This window comes from Brachyistius frenatus, unplaced genomic scaffold, assembly GCF_029030835.1.
Source record: "Brachyistius frenatus isolate BFR_SWC_R1_liver_20210118 unplaced genomic scaffold, ASM2903083v1 Contig_74, whole genome shotgun sequence".
NCBI lineage: Eukaryota > Metazoa > Chordata > Actinopteri > Embiotocidae > Brachyistius > Brachyistius frenatus.
The window spans coordinates 1,566,617-1,586,494 of record NW_027210673.1 but is presented as its reverse complement, the minus strand read 5'-3'; the positions used below and the strand labels follow the sequence as shown (position 1 = coordinate 1,586,494).

The 19,878-nt window shown below is 42.3% G+C and overlaps 4 protein-coding genes across 6 annotated transcripts; 3 read left to right on the top strand and 1 right to left on the bottom strand.

Annotated features, from left to right (window-relative positions):
- The first annotated feature begins 160 nt into the window (after positions 1-160).
- Positions 161-6,584, top strand: ddb2 (damage-specific DNA binding protein 2). 3 transcript variants are annotated; one of them, XM_069708295.1, is made up of 11 exons: positions 161-218; positions 304-443; positions 534-649; positions 1,598-1,789; positions 2,877-3,043; positions 3,847-3,946; positions 4,045-4,222; positions 4,633-4,778; positions 5,785-5,940; positions 6,021-6,066; positions 6,163-6,584. In XM_069708295.1, the coding sequence occupies exons 2-11, from the start codon at positions 311-313 to the stop codon at positions 6,417-6,419; spliced, it is 1,491 nt and encodes a 496-aa protein (XP_069564396.1). In that variant the 5' UTR covers positions 161-218; positions 304-310; the 3' UTR covers positions 6,420-6,584. The 3 variants fall into 3 exon arrangements, with proteins under 3 accessions (XP_069564396.1, XP_069564397.1, XP_069564398.1); XM_069708296.1 differs by lacking the exon at positions 2,877-3,043 and adding an exon at positions 2,550-2,695; XM_069708297.1 differs by lacking the exons at positions 161-218; positions 304-443; positions 534-649 and adding an exon at positions 656-837.
- LOC138626566 (protein FAM180A) lies at positions 6,581-7,836 on the bottom strand. The gene is made up of 3 exons (XM_069708298.1): positions 7,445-7,836; positions 7,176-7,243; positions 6,581-7,065 (listed from the first exon to the last, which is right to left on the bottom strand). Exons 1-3 carry the CDS (start codon positions 7,509-7,511, stop codon positions 6,718-6,720), a joined length of 483 nt encoding a protein of 160 aa, XP_069564399.1. The 5' UTR covers positions 7,512-7,836; the 3' UTR covers positions 6,581-6,717.
- A 646-nt stretch (positions 7,837-8,482) lies between these two features.
- On the top strand, positions 8,483-11,951 carry kbtbd4 (kelch repeat and BTB (POZ) domain containing 4). Its single transcript, XM_069708294.1, has 5 exons — positions 8,483-8,535; positions 9,314-9,789; positions 9,910-10,051; positions 10,303-10,409; positions 10,495-11,951. Exons 2-5 carry the CDS (start codon positions 9,328-9,330, stop codon positions 11,353-11,355), a joined length of 1,572 nt encoding a protein of 523 aa, XP_069564395.1. The 5' UTR covers positions 8,483-8,535; positions 9,314-9,327; the 3' UTR covers positions 11,356-11,951.
- Positions 11,952-12,799: 848 nt separating this feature from the next.
- rapsn (receptor-associated protein of the synapse, 43kD) lies at positions 12,800-19,682 on the top strand. The gene is made up of 8 exons (XM_069708292.1): positions 12,800-13,418; positions 14,217-14,555; positions 15,279-15,437; positions 16,316-16,414; positions 16,594-16,716; positions 16,827-16,880; positions 17,202-17,401; positions 17,613-19,682. Exons 1-8 carry the CDS (start codon positions 13,194-13,196, stop codon positions 17,683-17,685), a joined length of 1,272 nt encoding a protein of 423 aa, XP_069564393.1. The 5' UTR covers positions 12,800-13,193; the 3' UTR covers positions 17,686-19,682.
- The last annotated feature ends 196 nt before the right edge of the window (positions 19,683-19,878 follow it).

The following is a 19,878-nucleotide window of genomic DNA, read 5'->3' as shown; positions in this document are numbered from 1 at the left end:
TAGTCATAGCCAAACACCAAACATGGCGCCCACCGAGGCAGTTCGGTGGACAAACAGCGCCACCCACCGTTCACCGGCTGTAACACACACACACACACACACACACACGTTACAAAACAGCCATGAGCACAGTCACGTGTTCTGCAGCGTTATGCAAACAGGAGGGGGGGGGGGGGGTCCTGCTGTTAAATTGCAGCATTAAACAGGGAACACCATAGGTAAGCAGCGAGTATGAACATTACCGAGGCAGGCAAATGATTCACAATCGACTCAAATCATATTTTTGTGTTGCCGTTTTTATAGGGGAGAAATGAGCAGAAGACCAGCGAAGTCAGAAGCGTCTGAATCAAAGAGTAAAGTGAAGAAGACGCGTGCGGAAGAGTCGGCTCCAACTACGTCCAAAAAACTGCGCGACAAGAAAGATGGAGAAAAATCAAAAGCAGGTTTGCAGCCCGGGTAGGACAGCTTCATTGTTGGTGACCCTACTTGAAATGTTCCCGTCATGACGGTTGTTTTTGGTTTGTATCTTGCAGGGCTCCCTTCTCCTGTCAAGTCCGCAGGAGTCCAGAGGAGAGGCGGGTATGGGAGCATCCTGCACCATATCTACAGGAGCACTCTGGGCCAAAGTCTGCAGGCTCAGATGAGACAGGTAAGAGAGCCGAGCGGAAATCATGGCCTCTGTTGACTTCCCTGTTCAGTGTGAACAGTTTACATATAAGTAATATTTTGCTACATGTAAGCACGATGCTCATATCCTCTCTTCAAGATCAGGTAAAAAGCCTGCAGCTAACTGACAACAAACTTCACGGCGCCCATGCACAGAGGAAATGTCAACAGGTGAAACACAGCAAAGTTATTTTACATGCCAAATGGAACAGCTACTAAAACATGGAAAGCACGTATTGATTCTTCATTTGGATTATTATCATGGTGAATGCTACATTGTGAAGTGATGCTCCTGAGGATTTCAGAGAAGACGGTAAACAGAACTCTGACCTTTGTCCAAGCAACCAAACTCGTATTTTATCTATTTTACAAGAGTGTGTATCCTCATCTTCATCCCATTCTTTCAAACCCACAACTTTTATGTTTTTACACCAAATATTTTAGCTGTCCGCGTGAACGATGACCATTTATAGATCGTCCTTGGTGGCATGCTCTATCTTCCTGTAGTAGACCAGTCTGATCCACTGGATTGGTATCGATTTGACGCCAGTACTGCCATTATTTAAGCAGATCATTTTATTTTTTTGTCAGTGTCATTATAGAACGGTGTTCTATGAACGAGTCCAGCGAGTTTCGCACAAGTTTGATATACAGATTCCAAATGTAAGAAAAGGAGAGCATTGATATCCCATTGAGATCTCCCGATACTGAGGATCAATTCAGATACATATCAAAGTCATATGTGGAAGAAGAGTAAAAAAATTTTTTTTTTTTTTTTTAAAAGACCCTAAACCTGACCTGTTACTTTTCAGATTAACATTTCTCACATAAACATGTTAAGTATCTAAATATGAATCAAGATATACAATTATTAATATTTCCAGTGCAAATCTGTAAAAAGTTGTAAATCAAACTTTACTGTCTCTTCCAGTGTCTCCAGGAGCCTTTCGTCCGCTCTCTGTCGTCCTATCATTTGCACAGTGTTGTCAGTGCCTTCAACCGCAGAATCACCTGTCTGGAGTGGCATCCCACTCATCCCACCACTCTGGCTGCAGCGTCCAAAGGTGGAGACATTTGTCTGTGGGACTATGATGTGCCCGCAAAGCAAACCTTTATTCAGGGGGTGAGTTGCGTGTTACTTGACTGACTAACAGTTTGAGTTGTTCAACAAATTATTATTATTATTATTTTTATTTTTTTAAACAATGCCTTTAAATCCTGTAACATTTTGAGGCCAAATGACGCTCCGCCAGGTTTTTTTTCTCCCGAGTGAGGAAATGAAATGTTCACAGTTCTCTTAATCTGGTTGAAATTCATTTAACATTTTTTAAGTGCTTGATGCTCCACTCTTCTAAACCGTGTGTCACACGAGAGAGACAATTAAAAACTAATGAAATGGTCAAAATTATCGTATTGACACTTAAGAGGTAATGATTGATTCAAGCCTTGTTTTGATCTGCTTCTATTTGTCCTGTTCAAGTCACTGCCTTACACTCTTAATACAAACTCAACACTTCCTGTATCCATTTCAAATTAAAAGTCCTCTTGTGTTTCATCTGAAGGAAACATTTTATTTCCAAACAAGGCTTTTATTCTGAAATATTTGCAGGAACATGTGACTGAATTCCAACTGTCACACTTTTGATAATCCAGAACAACTGTTGGGAAATAGCATGATTATATTGCTGACTATATTTGATTAAAGCAATGAAGATATACATCATTGATTATTGCATGTAAACCTGCGCCCATATGTGCACACCTGCCTGCCCCAGGTGTGCTCCGGTGCTTCAACAAATCGCACTGGATAACAATCAAGTTGATTTTAGAACCATGTAATTTAGACGTGTTTGATGACCCACCCTTATTGGTTCTCTGCTTAGATGGGGGCTGGAGACTCGGTTACAGGCATGAAGTTTAACCAGTTAAATCCCACTCAGCTGTTCACCTCGTCTATCGGGGGTACGACAGCACTTCGGGATTTCAGTGGGAGGACTCTCACAGTGTTTGCCAGGACAGACTCACTGAAGTAAGACTTAAGGCCCCTGTTTTTCTGGAAACTGAAATTAAAAAGGCTTGTAGGTTGTGGGCCTGATCAGTCAAGCATCAGTCTTCTTACCAGGCATCTCTTAATGGTTAAAACATCTGTGTGAGAGTGTCGTGCTCATCGCTCCCCAGTGATAGGCCTGCATTTGTCTTTGTGTGCGCAGAACGGATGCGGAGACTTTATCGGAGGGATGAAGTTTTCCATTATGGACCTTTCCAAAGTCTACGTGGCCTCTGGCGGGGGCACACTGACCATGCAGAGCTTTGAGGGCCACACACCCACGCTACTGGCCAGAACTCAAGACTGTCACCACGATCACCACAATGTTTGGTGAGGAAAAAAAAAAAGAGAAGACTGATGCTCGACAGTGACAAAATAAAAAAAGAAAGTTTTTTCACTTACCTCCGCTGTCTCTGCAGATAGTTTTGGCCTCACTGCCTCAGTTTTAAAGCAATCTTATCACTGTTGATAAGATTTCTGCCTCAACAACAAAACTGACATTCAGAGAAATTCAATAATGTCCCCATTACTCTGGATAGTTCACAGAACAGGCTGTCAGCAGTTTTTGTTGATGTTGTTCATCAGAGACCGTGTACAGAAAACACATACAGTTTTAAACGGAAAGAAAAGATGCCTCGGACTAGATTTTGCTGCTGACTACTTTCCATCATTTCATCAGAAAAACTGCTTTCTTTAGTAAAAAAAAAAAAAAAAAGTAGTTCAATGCAGAAGTCTGTGAAATCACATCCAGAGTGACATCTGCCTTAGATTTTTCTAAATGTCATTTCTCAAAATTGTGAACAGCCAACCAAATATGAAGTTGATCTCTGTGTGCTCAGGTTTAAAAAACAACAACAACAACAACAACAACAACATTATCTGCATGTTTACATACCAGTAGAGGAAGGTGAGAAAACAGGATCTTTTTTTTTTGGTTTGGGTGAACTGTAAAGCAAAATGAGTGTTACATGAATTTACTGTACATGTAAAATGTTGTCTATAGATGTGTCATGTAATAGAGTACGTATTAGGTTGGATATTTTTATTTTTAAAAAGTTTTTAGCTTCATTCATGTTTAATCTTCCGTGTCTCACGTCCAGTGAATTCGTTTTGTTCTTGTTTTTCTCCCACAGTTTTTGGTTCTGCTGTGTTGATGTGTCTGTAAGCCGACAGATGCTGGTAACAGGAGACAATATGGGACAGCTCTTACTGCTGGGTCTCGATGGCCAAAAGGTGTGTTTTAATTCTCAATCAAAAGAATGATTTAATATATAGGGACTAAGAGATGAATGGGTGGTTTAGTTGTTAATGGCTTTCTTTTCATGTTTTAGATTTTCAGTGACAAGTTGCACAAAGCCAAAGTGACCCATGCAGAGTTCAACTCCCGATGCGACTGGCTGCTGGCGACGGCATCAGTTGACCACACGGTGAAGCTTTGGGACCTGAGGAACATCAAAGACAAGAAGAGCTTCCTCTACGACATGCCTCATGAGAGAGCCGTCAACTCGGGTAACCCTTTGTTCCAGTAAAACTGCTTTTTCTCACTGATGTGAATTTTTGAAATTATTTACAGAAAATGATGCAGTTTACAAGCATTTGGGACATTGGCAGTAGAAATAATAAATTGAGTAATTAAAAATTGAGGGCAAATTGTCCTGACTTTTTAAGTTTTGTTTCACAATCATATAGATACTAAATATTGTTGAGAAATACTAGTTGAAATTGTTGGTAAAAGATGCCATCTGTTCAGTTTTCTTCATTTATTTGGCGAAAGACTTTTAGGCTCCGAGTGATTTCACGAAAAGATAAAAACCTAAAAGAATACGAGGCATTATTTGTACCTCATTCCTTTGACCACAAGATGTAAAGACAATCTTACATCATTTTTTGGTGAAGCTGTTATTGTTGTCTCCTCGCAGCCTATTTCAACCCATTGGACTGCTCCAAGCTGCTCACCACAGATCAATACGACCAGATCCGCGTCTACTCGTCCTCCGACTGGTCGAAGCCTCAACACATCATCCAGCACCCACACAGACAGTTTCAGCACCTCACACCCATCAAGGTTTGTTCCGATCTCTAGACTTGTGTGCATATCCTTGAGTACAGTGATTCTCAATTCTACTTTTAGTGTGTCGCAGGTGTGTGCGTGAAAGAAAAAAAAAAATGAGTTCAGGCGAAACACTTTTCTTAAGTCTACTTTAAAAGATACACGTTTTCCCACGTGTGCAGTAGCACTTTGTTGGACGTGCTGTCATGACGGTAATGACCAAAACTGATGTCATCACATCAGCAGTTATCTTTCCTTCAAGCATTTGTTAACAAGTTTAGGATTAGAGAAGTCTGCCTTTTTATTTCGTCCAAGAAAAAAAATCGGCCTTGTTATTTAATTAAAGAGGAGGTATTTTTTTCATGTTTAAACACTTTTGTTTAATTGTGTTTTTTTTTATAGTGCATGAAGGCGTTGTGTTTTACTGTAGTATTTTTCTGTGAAGAAAATTTGAACTACTCATAAATTTGAGTGAAGACTTAAGTCGATTTGAGTTGAGACTGAAAACAAAATGTGTGTCCTGATGCTGGACCAGCTGAGAGACACAACTCTAGCAGGTTTTGTAGCACGTGTTTTGAAGTACAAACACCACCAGCATGAAAACCAGACACAGACATTATTACATCTCAAAGTTAAAAATCTTAAATCATCAGCAGATGGTTTTTTTTTTTATATTGACATCATTGCTGCAGAGACTGAAATGACTAGCCTTTGACTACAGTTTATCTCCTGCAGTCAAGGTCTGACAGGATTGTTGTGTGATACAAGAAACCCATGTTTCCATACTGCCTTTTAATCAAATATACACACATTTAGAAGAAAAAACAACAACTAAATTTCAGGACTATCGGTTTCCAAAGATCTCTGCAAAAGTCAAATTGTAATCATGGTTTGAGGGTAACGGCCAAATGCCTACAAGATTATACCATCAATATCTGAATGGGAATAAAAGTTTGCAGGAGCAGTGATAGTAACTTTCATGTAATTTGTGTTATAATGCACTGTTATAATTGTCCTCTAGGCTACATGGCATCCTTCGTATGACCTAATTGTGGCAGGGCGTTACCCTGATGACCGTGTTTGTGCCGACGAACAGAGGACCATCGACATCATTGACTCCAACACGGCGGAGCTCGTGTGTCAGCTGTACGATCCCAATGTTGCAGGGATCAAATCTGTGAGTGTCGTTTAACAACACCACGAACATGTCAAAGCACTGAAACTGTAGTCATTCACGCACAAATTCTGTTTACACAGGTCAACAAATTCAGTCCGATGGGTGATGTGATTGGTTCAGGCATGGGTGAGTTAATCAGAAGCACATCGATAGATGTGGTGTTGATCCATATAATTCCTTTGAGAAAATGTCTCACTGAAGCTGCGTCTGGCTCACCCCCAGGTGTAACGATGCTCGTCTGGGACCGCAACAAGTCTTTGGTCAGTGACGAGCACGAACTGAAGGAGGAGACCTCGGCCTCGGTGGCCAGTTTGAGAGGGCAGCGGAGGAGGCAGCAGCGCTCCAGCAGGGCCCGGAGGGGTCCTGCTGTGGGTGCAGAGCTCAAGAAAAAAATAGCTTCTCTGGAGGAAACTGAGACCAAAACCAAGACCAAGAGTGGGTGTACGAAACAAAAACAAGCACAGACGAGGAAGAAGTGAAGTGTAGACAGATTCTTAAAAATCCTTATGTATATATGTTCTTTTGTTACGGTTTATAACTTCGGGGATTCTTTATATATTTGAAAAAATGTCTTGGATTTTCTTTTTCAAACTTCTTTAAAACTACATTGTCAGCGGTTTTTCTACAATAAATATATTAATTCATATGTGGTTCAGTCTTTCTTTGACAAACCTTTGATCACGTGTATAATTAGTTATGAATGCACAACACGGTCAGATGTAAGATAGGTCATTTATTGCATGCACATTCAGTTTATACAGAAAGGTAGTGCGTGTATTAAGCATAATTGAAGAGATAATTTCCTCGTAGTTCATGGACCGTGACATTTGCCAGCTGGAGGAGCACTTTACCCCAGGCCTCCTGTTCCTCTGTTCTCTCCTGATGCCGAGCCCGGTGGGCAGAGTACACCATGCTGAGGACAAGACTCTCAAACTGATCCTGAGTCAGTGGCCTCTTCCTCTGACCCTCTAGCATGCTCACCATCTGCACCATGGAGCTAAGACTTCTGGGGATGTTGTCGTTGATCTTAGCCAAGAAAGCCCGTCCTTGCCTCATCGATGCCATCTCCTTGTCAAGCAGGGCGCCGTTGTTGTCCTGGTCGATCTCCATCCCACCCAGCAGAAACTGTAAACGGGAGAGATGAAGAAATATCCATCATCATCTCTGCAAGGGGAACAGCACCATATTTAAGTCACATGCCGGAAGGCTCAAGTTAATTTCGGGGAAGAAAATACCTCAAACATCAGGTTTGCATCAGAGACTGCAGTTTTTTGAGAAGTTGGATTTTTGCCTGCAGCCACATCTAAAGAAGACATGAAAGTTTAGCTGTTAGAGAGTTGAAATAAGTCACTGCAGATAAACTGACCATGCCTCAGTACACTTAAAATGAACACCTGTTGATATTTTCAATGCATATTGCACAATGCATGCAGTATCATTATATAACGCTCAAGATTTCTGTCCTCAACGCAGCCCTCTTAACAGGTTCTCTGTTTGTACTTACCTTGCAGTACCTCTTTAAACCAAAGCCACAAAATGACCTGGAGGCAGATTTTAAATTGTGAGTTCATGGTCACAATTTAAATAATCTCTTGAGTGCTACCAACAGATAGTGCACCGCATCCCTCTCACCTCCACTCTTCCTCTTGCACTTCTGTGAATTCAGACAGAAGTAACTAAGAGAATACCGTGCATTTTTCCCTCTTGGAAAAAGGGCACCAAAAGCCAGTTGGCCGTGATGCAGAGCAGACAGCAAGAGTTTCAGGAAACTGGCTCTTCAGCACAAAAACCTTTCAGCTAGCTGGACTCGGAGGCAACGAATCATTTTCTTCTTTTATTGTGCAAAGCTCATGTGAGGTATTCCTTGAGTACAATACACCTAAACAAAACAAAGAAAAACATAAAATGAGTTAACTGAAGCTGAAATTACTTCCATCCTCCATAAATTGAGATATGTGCAAGTAAATTACTGAATTCTTCCATTGGCACCGTTGGGGATAACAACTGCAAGTATTTGTAGCTTTGAATAATATGTTTACCCAATAAAATGAAATGAATTGGTAAAACCCTCTCGTAAATAATTTAATGGACAGTCATTCAGTGGGTGAAGTCAGCGCTGCAAAGATAACCAGAATCTAATTCACAATCTTTTATGCAAGAATTCCCTGGGTGAATGGTTTGTATTCATTATCTTAACGCTCGGCTCTTTCTCAATAGGTGGAATTGGATTAAACAAATATGACTTGAAAATCTCACCTATTTGGTAAAGATACAGTCCAAGCTGTAACAAAAGGCATGATTTAATCATATTTGTTTATCACAGTATGTCCTGGAGTCACTACTTATACAAATAACTAACTCCCTTAAATTAAAAAAAAGAAAAAAAAAGTTTGATCCATATTTGGTGTGTTTGGCGGATTATATTTATATTGTCTTCCATAAAAAGGGGAGTTGGAGTAACTTGCAGTAACACAGCTTCACCACGCGGTGGCAGTACCGCAGGGAATCGCTTCACGGCTGCTCTTTTGAAAAACGTTTATTTACTTCCGGTGAAGAGTTCAGCTGCTTCTGAATGATAAAGTAGTGGAGATAAAGGTAACTACCTTTGTTTACTACTCCCATGTAAAGCGTTACGATTGTTACGTCCCATTGGTGGCGCTAGTAATGACTCCACCGCCACAATAACGCGGCTGAATTTGCGCTCGAGGGAGCGGTAGCCAGCGAGCCGCACGCGAGCTAACCGTAACCACAACAAAGCTATCTTAGCTTAGCTTAGCTTAGGCTCTCAACAAACACCTGTGAATTATCTGTTGTTGTTCATCTGATGTCATGTTTATTAGTCTTTAAGTGTAATTAAATGGGACATCTCGAAACATGCAGAGATACAGACCCTGTGTAGAAAAGCATCCCACCTGTAAATGAACCGCTGACGTCAACCTACCTGAGATGTTTCATTTCATGGAAACATTACTATCTCTGAGTCCTTTGTTATTTACACACACACACACACACACACACACACACACACACACACACACACACACACACACACACACACACCTTTGACTACTTTATAAAACTATATTAATAGATTGACCATTATAAAGCGCTGACAAGCTTATTTTTTTCGTTTGAAAAATGTTAGTAGCCACAAGTAAAATAAAGACACACTAGATCAGGAACCCTTTTAAATGTTGTGTGTTTATCTTATATGTTTATGTTTATCTTATCTCAGCAATAATCAACAAAAACAAAACGCCGTTGTCCTAATGAAGGCAGCGTTCATTTCACAATTGTTGTGGTAGTTTTAGTCAGATGTACCTGATAATCTGGCGTCCAACTCTAAACATGGTCTTCGGTGATTTCCAACAAGGCGAACAGCAAAAGATGGAGTCCAGCGAGAAGGGCGGCCTCAGTGTCGGGGGCTCTGTGGGAGAGGAGAACTACTTCCTGGGGTACACGTTCACCGACCGCTCTCACTCCAGCCGAGTGGTGAAGAGCATCATGGACCTGTGCCTGGAGGACGGCCTGTTCGCCGACGTCACCGTCACCGTGGACAGCAAAGAGTTCCAACTGCACCGGCTCGTGCTCTCAGCGCAGAGCAGTTTCTTCCGCTCGATGTTCACCTCCAACCTCAAAGAGTCCCACGACCGCAGCATTGAGCTGAAGGACGTCGGCGCCTCCGTGTTCCAGCTGCTGATCGACTACATCTACCACGGCACGATTAAACTGAGGGTGGAGGAGCTGCAGGACACCTACGAGATGGCCGACATGTACCAGCTGACTGCTCTGTTTGAAGAATGCTCCCGTTTCCTCTCACGGACAGTGGAGGTCAAGAACTGCTTACAGGTGATTCCCTGTTTGTTTGTTTGTTTGTTTGTTTTTTTACAAATCTAACAGTACTCGCTGCTTGGCAATAATTATGAAGTATCTTTTGTCATTATTATTATTATTTTTTTTTTATTCCAGGTGATGTGGCTTGCAGACAGACACAGTGACCAGGAGCTGTATACTGCAGCCAAGCACTGTGCTAAAATCCATCTGGCTCAGCTGCATCAGACTGAAGAGTTTGTTAATCTGCCTCTCTGCCTGCTCTTGGACATCATGAAAGGTATTACAGTTTGCTGCTTTGTCACCAGGTTGTAGATCAGCCAGGGTTTTTACATACTTAAACCACCTTCATACAAATCATGTAAGCACACACTTCTAATTGTCGTTGTGAATTTATTTCCTCCTATCATCCACTAAGCCTTTGTTTTGTTTTTTATTATTTTGTATGAAATGTTAAAAGTCAGGTAAGTAATCCTTCATAATACACATTGTGTACACTATGTCTTATCTTTGCTTCGTGTTTGTCTTCAGATGGCGTTCCGAGCTCCCAAAATCCAACAGTGGCCATCGAGTCGTGGATAAACCACAACAAGGTTGAGAGAGAGGAGTTCTCTTGTATCCTCCAAGAAAATCTCAAGGTAACGTTTTTGAAGAGGTTGCTCTCGTCACATGTGGAAATTATTTGCGTCTCCGATGTCTAATATCTCTTTATATCTTCGACAGGAGATTGGTGAGAATGTCCACATTTACCTGATTGGTAAGGAGGAGACGAGGACTCACTCCCTGGCCGTGTCACTGCACTGTGATGAGGACGACACGATCAGCGTCAGTGGCCAGAACAGTTTGTGCCATCAGATCACTGCAGCCTGTAAACACGGCGGAGACCTGTACGTGGTGGGGGGGTCTATCCCCCGCCGCATGTGGAAGTGCAACATGCACACCATGGATTGGGAGCGCTGCGCACCACTGCCCAGAGACCGCCTCCACCACACCATGGTCTCCGTCTCCACTGAGGACGCTATCTACTCACTGGGAGGTAAGACGCTGCAGGACACGCTCTCTAATGCCGTCATCTACTACACGGTGAAAGACAACATGTGGACAGAGACCAGCCAGCTGGACACCGCGGTGTCCGGGGCTGCTGGCGTAAACCTGGGCGGCACCATCTACCTGCTCGGAGGGGAGGAGAACGACATGGACTTTTTCACGAAGCCATCCCGTCTCATTCAGTGCTTCGACACCTCCTCCCAAAAGTGCCAGATTAAACCTTACATGCTGCCGTTTGCGGGCTGCATGCACGCAGCAGTCCACATGGACGTGATCTTTATCGTGGCAGAAGGAGACTCCCTGGTGTGCTACAACCCTCTGCTGGAGAGTTTCACCCGCCTGCGCTTCCCCGAGGTGTGGAGTTGCATTCCTTCGCTGTGGAAGGTTGCCAGCTGTAATGGCTGCATATACGTCTTCAGGGACAAATGTAAGAAAGGCGACGCGAATACGTTAAAGTTTAACCCGGCCACGTCGGTCGTCTCGGTTATCAGGGGGATAAAAATCCTCCTGACAAACTGGCAGTTTGTTTTGGCCTAACCTGTCCTCTGGATGATCTCTCTGTGGTCCACACGCTCGCCACAGACAATCAGGGAAGACTGTTGGATAACTTACCATGACTTCACTCTTCAGACATGCTGTGAGGAGACCTGCCCTAAATGTGTTTACTCAGCTGTTTCACTCATTCCATTCAGACTTTACCGCCAGTCCAGCAACGGCAGCCCAGCGCCGTGTGTCACTTGCTTCTATTACAGTGTGTCTCGTTGTGGATCCCTTAGCCGAGAAGTCAAACAATTTGTGGTGATGCTGTAATCAGTGATGAACTAATCTGTTGTTTCCTGTGCACTGCTCGTTTATTGACACGCATGAACAGCTTCGGTGTATACATTTTACTAAACTGGAAACATCCTTCAGTGTATTGTAATTACGTGTATCATGATGTTGTTGGCTGAATATCCTCTGATGTCAAATCTGATGTCAGTGTGCATAAACTGCATAAACACAATAACAGCGGATGTTTTCTAACTTTCACATTTTTTCACAATTCCTTCTCTTAAGATTGTATTTTGATGTACGCTATACATGTTTGAGTCAAGCTGTTAACTAAAATGTTAAATATATCGCTGTAGCTACGAGCTCCCACTGTTTGTTTTTACTATCTATGGCCCTCGAGCCTTTATGCATTAACTATCTCCGACTATTAATACTATGTTTATTACCAGGAATTTAGCATCTTTTATTGTTGCAATTATACGCTGATGCATTTGGAAACTAACAAATGACGTAACTTCTAACAATATTTATCTTTGAGTTGCTAACGCGGTTTGTGAATGTCGAGGTGGCGAAGGTGTCCGTTTCCGTCCCTGGGGGGGTAAAAAGGGGAGTTGAAGGAGAGAAAGCTACTACAGAGAGGCCAAAACTTTGATCCCATTGATGTGTTGCAGGAGGCTGTGCAGCTGAAACCCAAGCCCGGTAACATGTCAGACTTTGTGAACTATTCTAAGCATCAGTTGCTGACGCCGAGATGAGGGGAGGGGGTTTCTGGGGGCACATATGCGCCTCCATAAGGACTCCCAACAGGAACTAACAGCCACGACGAGCACCGTCTGACACGCACTTCTTTTAATGTGTGTGTGTGTGTGTGTGGGGGGGGGTGATGAAGCTGCTCATAGCCGCCCTGTCACAGTTCACAGCCCCACATGTGAGACCCTACTCGGCTCCTTTTGTCGATGAGTGTTGTCAAAGCCCCAAAGGTTTGTAATGTCCAAAATCCCAGTCCAGTGTTGGTCAGAGAGTGAGGTTTCGTGTGAAGGTAGATGGCTAGGAGCTGCAGTGACCTTGGGGCTGTTTGCTGAGGGCAGAACATAATTCCTGAAGAGACACATGGTCTAGAGTGACAAGGCCATCTGCTGTAGCGCCAGCAGTAGGAGGAAGGTGGAGGGGGTTGGACACGGGGGTGCTGAGAATTCCTTTTGCTGGGGTGTGGAGGGAGGAGATATTCTGGGATATCACTGCTAGCAGTCTGCCGGGAAACGTGTTTCTTTGACGTTTTTCAAACGGAAATCTGTGGGAGAATTTTTGAACACTTGATGGTGAGAGGGGATCATTGCGTGGTTAAATGGGGAAGATATTTTCTCGGCCCTCCAGCTCCCCACAAAGCGTCTGGTGATAATGGTCTTGGTGTGTCGCCGTTTTACTTCGGTGGATCCAGTTTCCTTTCCGTCTCAGCACAGCCGGAGCTGATAGAGCGGGATCTGGTAGGCCGTCTGGCACCGACCTCGCAGAGGATCATCTTCAAGGGATCTTCTTTGGAGTTGTACTGTGCATGGCAAGGATCTACTTTCTTGCTGCCTCACTGAGTTGCATGGCCTAAACGAATGAATATTTTTATGAGGCGCCTTGCACCAGAGATGGGCCAGGACCAAACCAAGCAGCAGATAGAGAAGGGCCTGAGGTTGTATCAGTCCAATCAGACAGACAAAGCCCTGCATGTGTGGACGAAAGTGCTGGAAAAGACCTCGGATCCTGGAGGGAAGTTTCGGGTGCTGGGGTGCCTGATCACAGCTCACTCAGAAATGGGGAAATACAAAGATATGCTCAAGGTAAGCCTCCAGCTGTATGCCACAAACAATGACTTCATTCACTATAGCCAACCAAATACCATTTAATCAGTGTACATAGATGACTAGACTATTTCTTCTAAAGGTTTAATTTTGGCAAAATGTGCAACGAAGGAATCATTTCAGTTTCCTGTATTGATATTTCAAGTCTAAACAGGATTGAATTGTATCATTGCAAGACATTTCTCATATTCTTTAAACTGTGTGATCATATTTTGTTATGCAACCAGCAGAGTGTGTGTGTGTGTGTGTGTGTGTGTGTGTGTGTGTGTGTGTGTGTGTGTGTGTGTGTGTGTGTGTGTGTGTGTGTGTGTGTGTGTGTGTGTGTGTGTGTGTGTCTGTGTGCAAACTGAGTTGGTGGTTGTCACTGAATATCTCAGCTATTTAGATGTCACCATGTGTTCTCAGGACTAGTACAGTTCATGCTGTAGTAGCATGTTAACATTTCCAGTGTCTCAGAGATGATTGATTATTGAGAAGACGTCACGGATCTCCTTCCCCCTTTTTTCCAGCGATTTAGACAAGCACGGGTTAATTTGTGGCTTCCACACGATGCAGAGTAAATAAGTGCCCTGCAACCTAAGTATCAGTGTGGGGTGTCTTGTTGACATAATCGTCCTCACTCAAACAGCACCCACCCTCACTAACCCAGTTCTAATGAGGACGTTATAAAGCAGAGGCCTTATGCCTGAATACTTTTATCAGATATCTTCTATTTTTGAATCCATCTGATTATTTCCAAGTAGCCTCTATCGTCGTACTCTCATCCTTTCTCTGCAGTACGCCCTTGATCAAATCGACACAGCCAGAGAAATGGAGGACCCGGACTACCTGACGGAGGGCTACCTGAACCTGGCGCGCAGCAATGAGAAGCTGTGCGACTTCCAGAAAACCGTGTCCTACTGTAAGACCTGCTTAAACATGCAGGGTACCACTGTCAGCCTGCAGCTCAACGGCCAGGTATGTCTTAGCATGGGCAACGCCTTCCTGGGCCTCAGTGTCTTCCAGAAAGCGCTGGAGAGCTACGAGAAGGCCCTGCGCTACGCACACAACAACGATGACAAGATGCTGGAGTGCAGAGTCTGCTGCAGTCTGGGGAACATCTATGTCCAGCTGAAGGTACTCAATATACAGCTGTTCATCGAATGTGATTTGATTGATCCACATCAACAGAAAGCAGAATTTTGGTGATCTTAATCTGTGCTGCACTGCAAATATTTCGTGTGCGTCTTTGCTCAGCATTAGTTATGACACCATAGACAAGAAGACTAAATACATTTCAGACCCCTCAGCTATGTTATTTGGGTAAAACATTAACCGACCTGCACGTGTGACTTTGATTGCACAATCAACACTTATTTTGCCAGCGCATTTACAGAGTATGACAACACCTCAGAGCATCCGAGCAAACATCATCAATGGTTATATCTTGTGTTGTACTGGGCATTGTACAACAAGGGCAGAGTGAGCAGGCTGTCTGGTGGGGGTTTATGTAGTACCCTTGACATCAGAGATTTGTAAGTGTAATCCCCCGGCTTCCCATGGAGGATAGGTTTCAATGGGATCGTGATGAAGTGGCGTTTGAAGAATGCACTCATATGTCACGTTATTTTGTGAAACAAAAAGTATTACACGCTTCAAAGTAACGCAGGGACACACAGGTCGACAAACCCTCAGTTTCTGCTCAGATTCTTTCTCTGAATACTGTCTGAGTTCTCATAGAAGGACAATTACAAACCAACCAAAATGCTGACGTTAGTGGAATCTAAATGGGATATGCGGCCATTTGTGGAAAATAACTGGACATCCAAGGTCTTACTTGTTGTTCACGTCTGCCAACAGGACTATGAGAAAGCCCTGTTCTTCCCCTGCAAAGCAGCTGAGCTTGTCAATGACTATGGCAAAGGTTGGAGCCTCAAGTATCGAGCCATGAGCCAGTACCACATGTCTGTAGCCTACAGGAAACTGGAGCGCCTGCCGGACGCCATGGAGTGCTGTGAGGTATTGTTGTATCACCGTCCAACACATCATTACCGTCCTCGGAGAACAAACTGAGAATGTCACAGTTTTGGTTTCCTCACCAACTTGCCGTCTCTTGATGCCTGTGGCTGTTCCGGTGTCGGCGATGCAGATGTAGTAGTTGTTGTGCTGCCGACAGTTGCGAGTGCCAGTTGTTCTGCTGTACGGGGCCTAAACCTCGACAAAAATATGCTCACAGAGGCGCAGTTTAAAGTGTTAATGAAGAGGGTGGCTTTGGTCCTCACTCTGTTCTAATTATGTACAGAGGGTGAAAAATAACTTGATGTCATTGCCTTGGAGTGTAAAATTATAGTAACAAGACAGCAGGATGCATTTCAGATTTATTATATTTACCAAACATATTTAGCCAAACAATTTACACATCCTGTCATATTCAGAATACCAAAACCCGAGAGGAGTCCTGAAGGTGAAGCAACAGCGCCTTAGATTCCCCATCGCCTCTCACTGTGGCTTATTTGAATATATACTGATATTAAAGCTACCAGGGAAAAATTACTGCATTCATTTGTGTCACTGTAGTTTCAGGGGTTGCAGGCTTTAGCTTCCGGATTCACGTGTTAGTGTTGGGATGGTAAACAGTTCTGTAGTAGATATAAACCAAAGCACTGCATCTGAACCTGAACCTGAAATATACATATTATACATTACAGTTCTGTATAATGGAGTACTGCAGTTTAAAGAACATGTAGCTGCCAATAACAAACCATAATTCTAAATCAGGTTTCCCATAATTTCCCATTGGATTTGTGGAGCATGTTGGTGTCAGAAGTCAAGCGTAGGACTCCCCTCTGAAGTCTCGTTTTTATGCCATTGAATCCTCTTGTCTTGTGCTTCAACAGGAATCTATGAAGATCGCTCTGCAGCATGGCGACCGGCCTTTGCAGGCTCTGTGCCTACTGAACTTTGCAGACATACATCGCTGCAGGCATGACGTTGATGTAAGGCGTCAGTATTGCATCCATATCGGTGCAAATTTGTATTCGGTCGTTAAAGATACATTTTTTTCTTTGCCTCGTACACTTGTTGTGCTTTTTGAAAGTTAAAGACTCTTAGCATTTAGATGTCTGTTTTTAAGACGACCGTGTGCTAAACTATTATTCTCTCTCCGTCCATTTAGAAAGCATTCCCTCGTTATGAGTCTGCACTGGGCATTATGACTGAGATTGGAAACCGTCTTGGACAAACACAGGTCTATCTGGGAGTCGCAAAGTGCTGGCTTCAGCAGAAAGAATTTGACAAGGTACCTACAATTATATAAATCTCCCAATTATAAAATAAAACTGATGTGATTGTTTTATTGGTCTCATAACAAGCGCTTATGTCGTAATTATGACCTTGTTTATTTTCCAGGCTCTTGATTCTTTGCAGCGAGCACAGGAGCTGGCAGATGGGATGGGAAACAAGGTAGCTGATGTTTTTTAAACAGGACAAATCAAACGAGTAATAATTATTGATAGTTGATTCATCAATTAGTTGACAAAATAACCTCCTCAAGGCTTTTTCTGTCATATATAATTTAACTGAATATCTTTGGCTTTCGGCTGTCGGTTGAACAAAATGAGACATCTATGGACTTTGTCAATAGTTTCTGACATTTAATCAACAATAAACAATAAATGAAGCAAAAATGATGCAAGTTAATCCATACGCACGCTACACACAAGCGCTATAATCCACTCACACACTCTACATGTCATGCTGACTTGTGTTTTTCCTGTATACAAGCTGTGTACGCTGAAGGTTCACTGCCTGAGTGAAGGGATTTACCGCAGCCAGGGGCAGCAGGAGGAGCTCAGAGAGCAGGTGGTGAAGTTCCTGCAGTGCGTCGAGGAGCTGGAGCTCTACTGCGGCATGTGTGGAGAGTCCATCGGGGACAGGGACCAAAAGCTGCAGGCCTTACCCTGTTCCCACATTTTCCACCTGAAGTGGGTGTTTATTCACAGCCTATTTCACAGTTTATACATACTCTAGTTACATTTTATTTCAGAAGTGTTGACTTTCTTCACCCATAACTAATAAAGAGGTATCCACTGTAATACAGACTTTGCTCACTCTCAGACTTAGTTTCAAATGCGTAGTTTAATATGTGTATGTCCTCATTTTAACTCTTGACACGTGGCTGTTTTCTGCTTTCAGGTGTCTGCAGACAAACGGGACAAAGGGTTGTCCTAAATGTTTCAAGTCCTCCATGAAGCCTGGATTTGTGTGAGAGCGAGGACGTGTTTGTGCGTTGGATCTGCAGACACAGCGAGATGCCTCACAGGCTCCTGACTGATCTGAGAGAAGCAAGCAGCCTCAAGATTTGCCCGAGATGTTTGAGGAGTAACACTTCTCGGCCTTGTGCAGGGGATGCTGAACTGAACCCGGAGTGCGGCTCAGAGGATGCGATCAAGGCATCCATCCTATTTAGACATCAGTCTGAAGCTGACAGAGGAGGTATTACTGACAGTGTTGCATTTCAAGACAAGCTGAAGAACCGCCATTATCTCTGATGACTGGCCACTTGTTGCAGCATTTAAATAGGATATGGACCGTCCAAAGAACATTTATGATTTAGTGTAGTGGCTATTTTATGCATTAGAGTTGTTAAGTGAGATGAAATGATCTTTGGCAGAATAATTCAGTGATATGTCAGCAATCGTAGTTACACGGCTTGTTGTTCAAATCCAACACAACCTTTTTACACCACATCCAACAGTTGAGCCATTTCTGAATCTAACTGATATCATGCATATTTATTATTGTATTCATGTACATACTATTCTCATGTTAATTTGTTTTAAAAGTAAGACTTTTTTGAGGTGTTTTGTAAAACCTAAAATTAACTAAAATCTCTTAACCATTCAAAAACTAGTATGTCTTTACAAAACAGGTACATGCAACTGTTTTGTTTTTTTCTTTCTTATTCACAGAGATTAAGGAGCAGGATCAACACACATTGTGTTCATAGAAATTCCTTTGCTTTTCACTTCTGGGAATGTTTTACTCTTAACTTTGACATCAACGTAATATTGTTGCAATTTAAGAACAAATATTGTTGGGAAGGAAACCAATTGGGAAAGGATCTTTGACCAATCACACACTTATACACAACTATTTAGGGGAGATACATACATATGTTTTAATGTAGTGTATTTGTAGTACTTGTAAATATAATAATATAATTCAATGGTAAAATCTCAATGGTCACATTAAGAATATTTACTTGCGAAGGCATTGTAATATAAACATTTTTTTTAGGCAGAAAGCCCAAAAAAAACACCTCAGCTATCATATCAATGAGTTGTTGCATGTTTTATTTACAATGCCAAGCAACACGAACATCAAAATATGAATCCATGTTACTGCATATTTACTTATTTAGAGCTGTTTATTATAGTATATCTTAATATTCAGTGACTTTTATCATTCATATCCTTTTTGAATTTATTCACAAAAATTTTATATATTGTAGATTTTCCTCAAAAAACTGAAAGCTCCTTTTACTGGACTTCTTGTCTATTTCTCTCATGGATGGGAGAAACTGGTGAGTTCAATTATACATTGAAAGCAGGATAAATACCTGATATTGTGTTAACGACACAATTTCAACAAGGATCACTGACCCTTTTGAAAGATTCAGAGTTAAAGAAAAGAGGTGGAAAAATGCTTCATGCTTGAAGAGAACACACAATACTGTAACTTTGTTTTTCTCTCTCCATACAAAATGTGAGTAGGCTGACAGCACAAGAAGAGAGAGACCAACACATTTACTTTTTACTGCACAAGCACTTATATTTCTCTCTATACGACCTCATGACTGAACAGCTTCTGGTATTTTGCTTGAGGTCTCTGCATCCAAAATAATTGTTGATTCACTGCCTGTTTACCTGTAGCTACAGTCAGTGTAAAAATATAGATATTATCTACAGTTTTTTCTTGGTTCTGGGGTATAAAAAGCGATTTTACTGACAGTACGGCCGCTCATCTTTTAACTACCTCTGTTTTTGCCTCCAAGCTTTGAGGATACAATGCAGTAATACCACAACATTTAAATACATGTAGATTTATGTTTTTCTAGACATCATGTTGATATAACCTTGATTTATTTGATTTAGAGTCTGACTACAATGCATTGTTAATATATTTATGCATTTAGTCAAACCATGTTACTGTGTCGAATATGGAAAGATTTCATTATGGAAAATAAAGTACACTTAAAGTGAATGTCAGCGTTAATATTATGTTCTAAATGTGTTTTAAATTTGTTTCTGTTGCTAGTTTTCAAACTGAAAGTGAACAGTGCTGACATGAGGATGACTTGAACATACCTATATTTGACCAGTCATACTCGTTGTCCAACTTTTACATGAGATTCCACCAAGTGTTGCAAGCTGTACCGCCTACACTCACGTCACCTGAA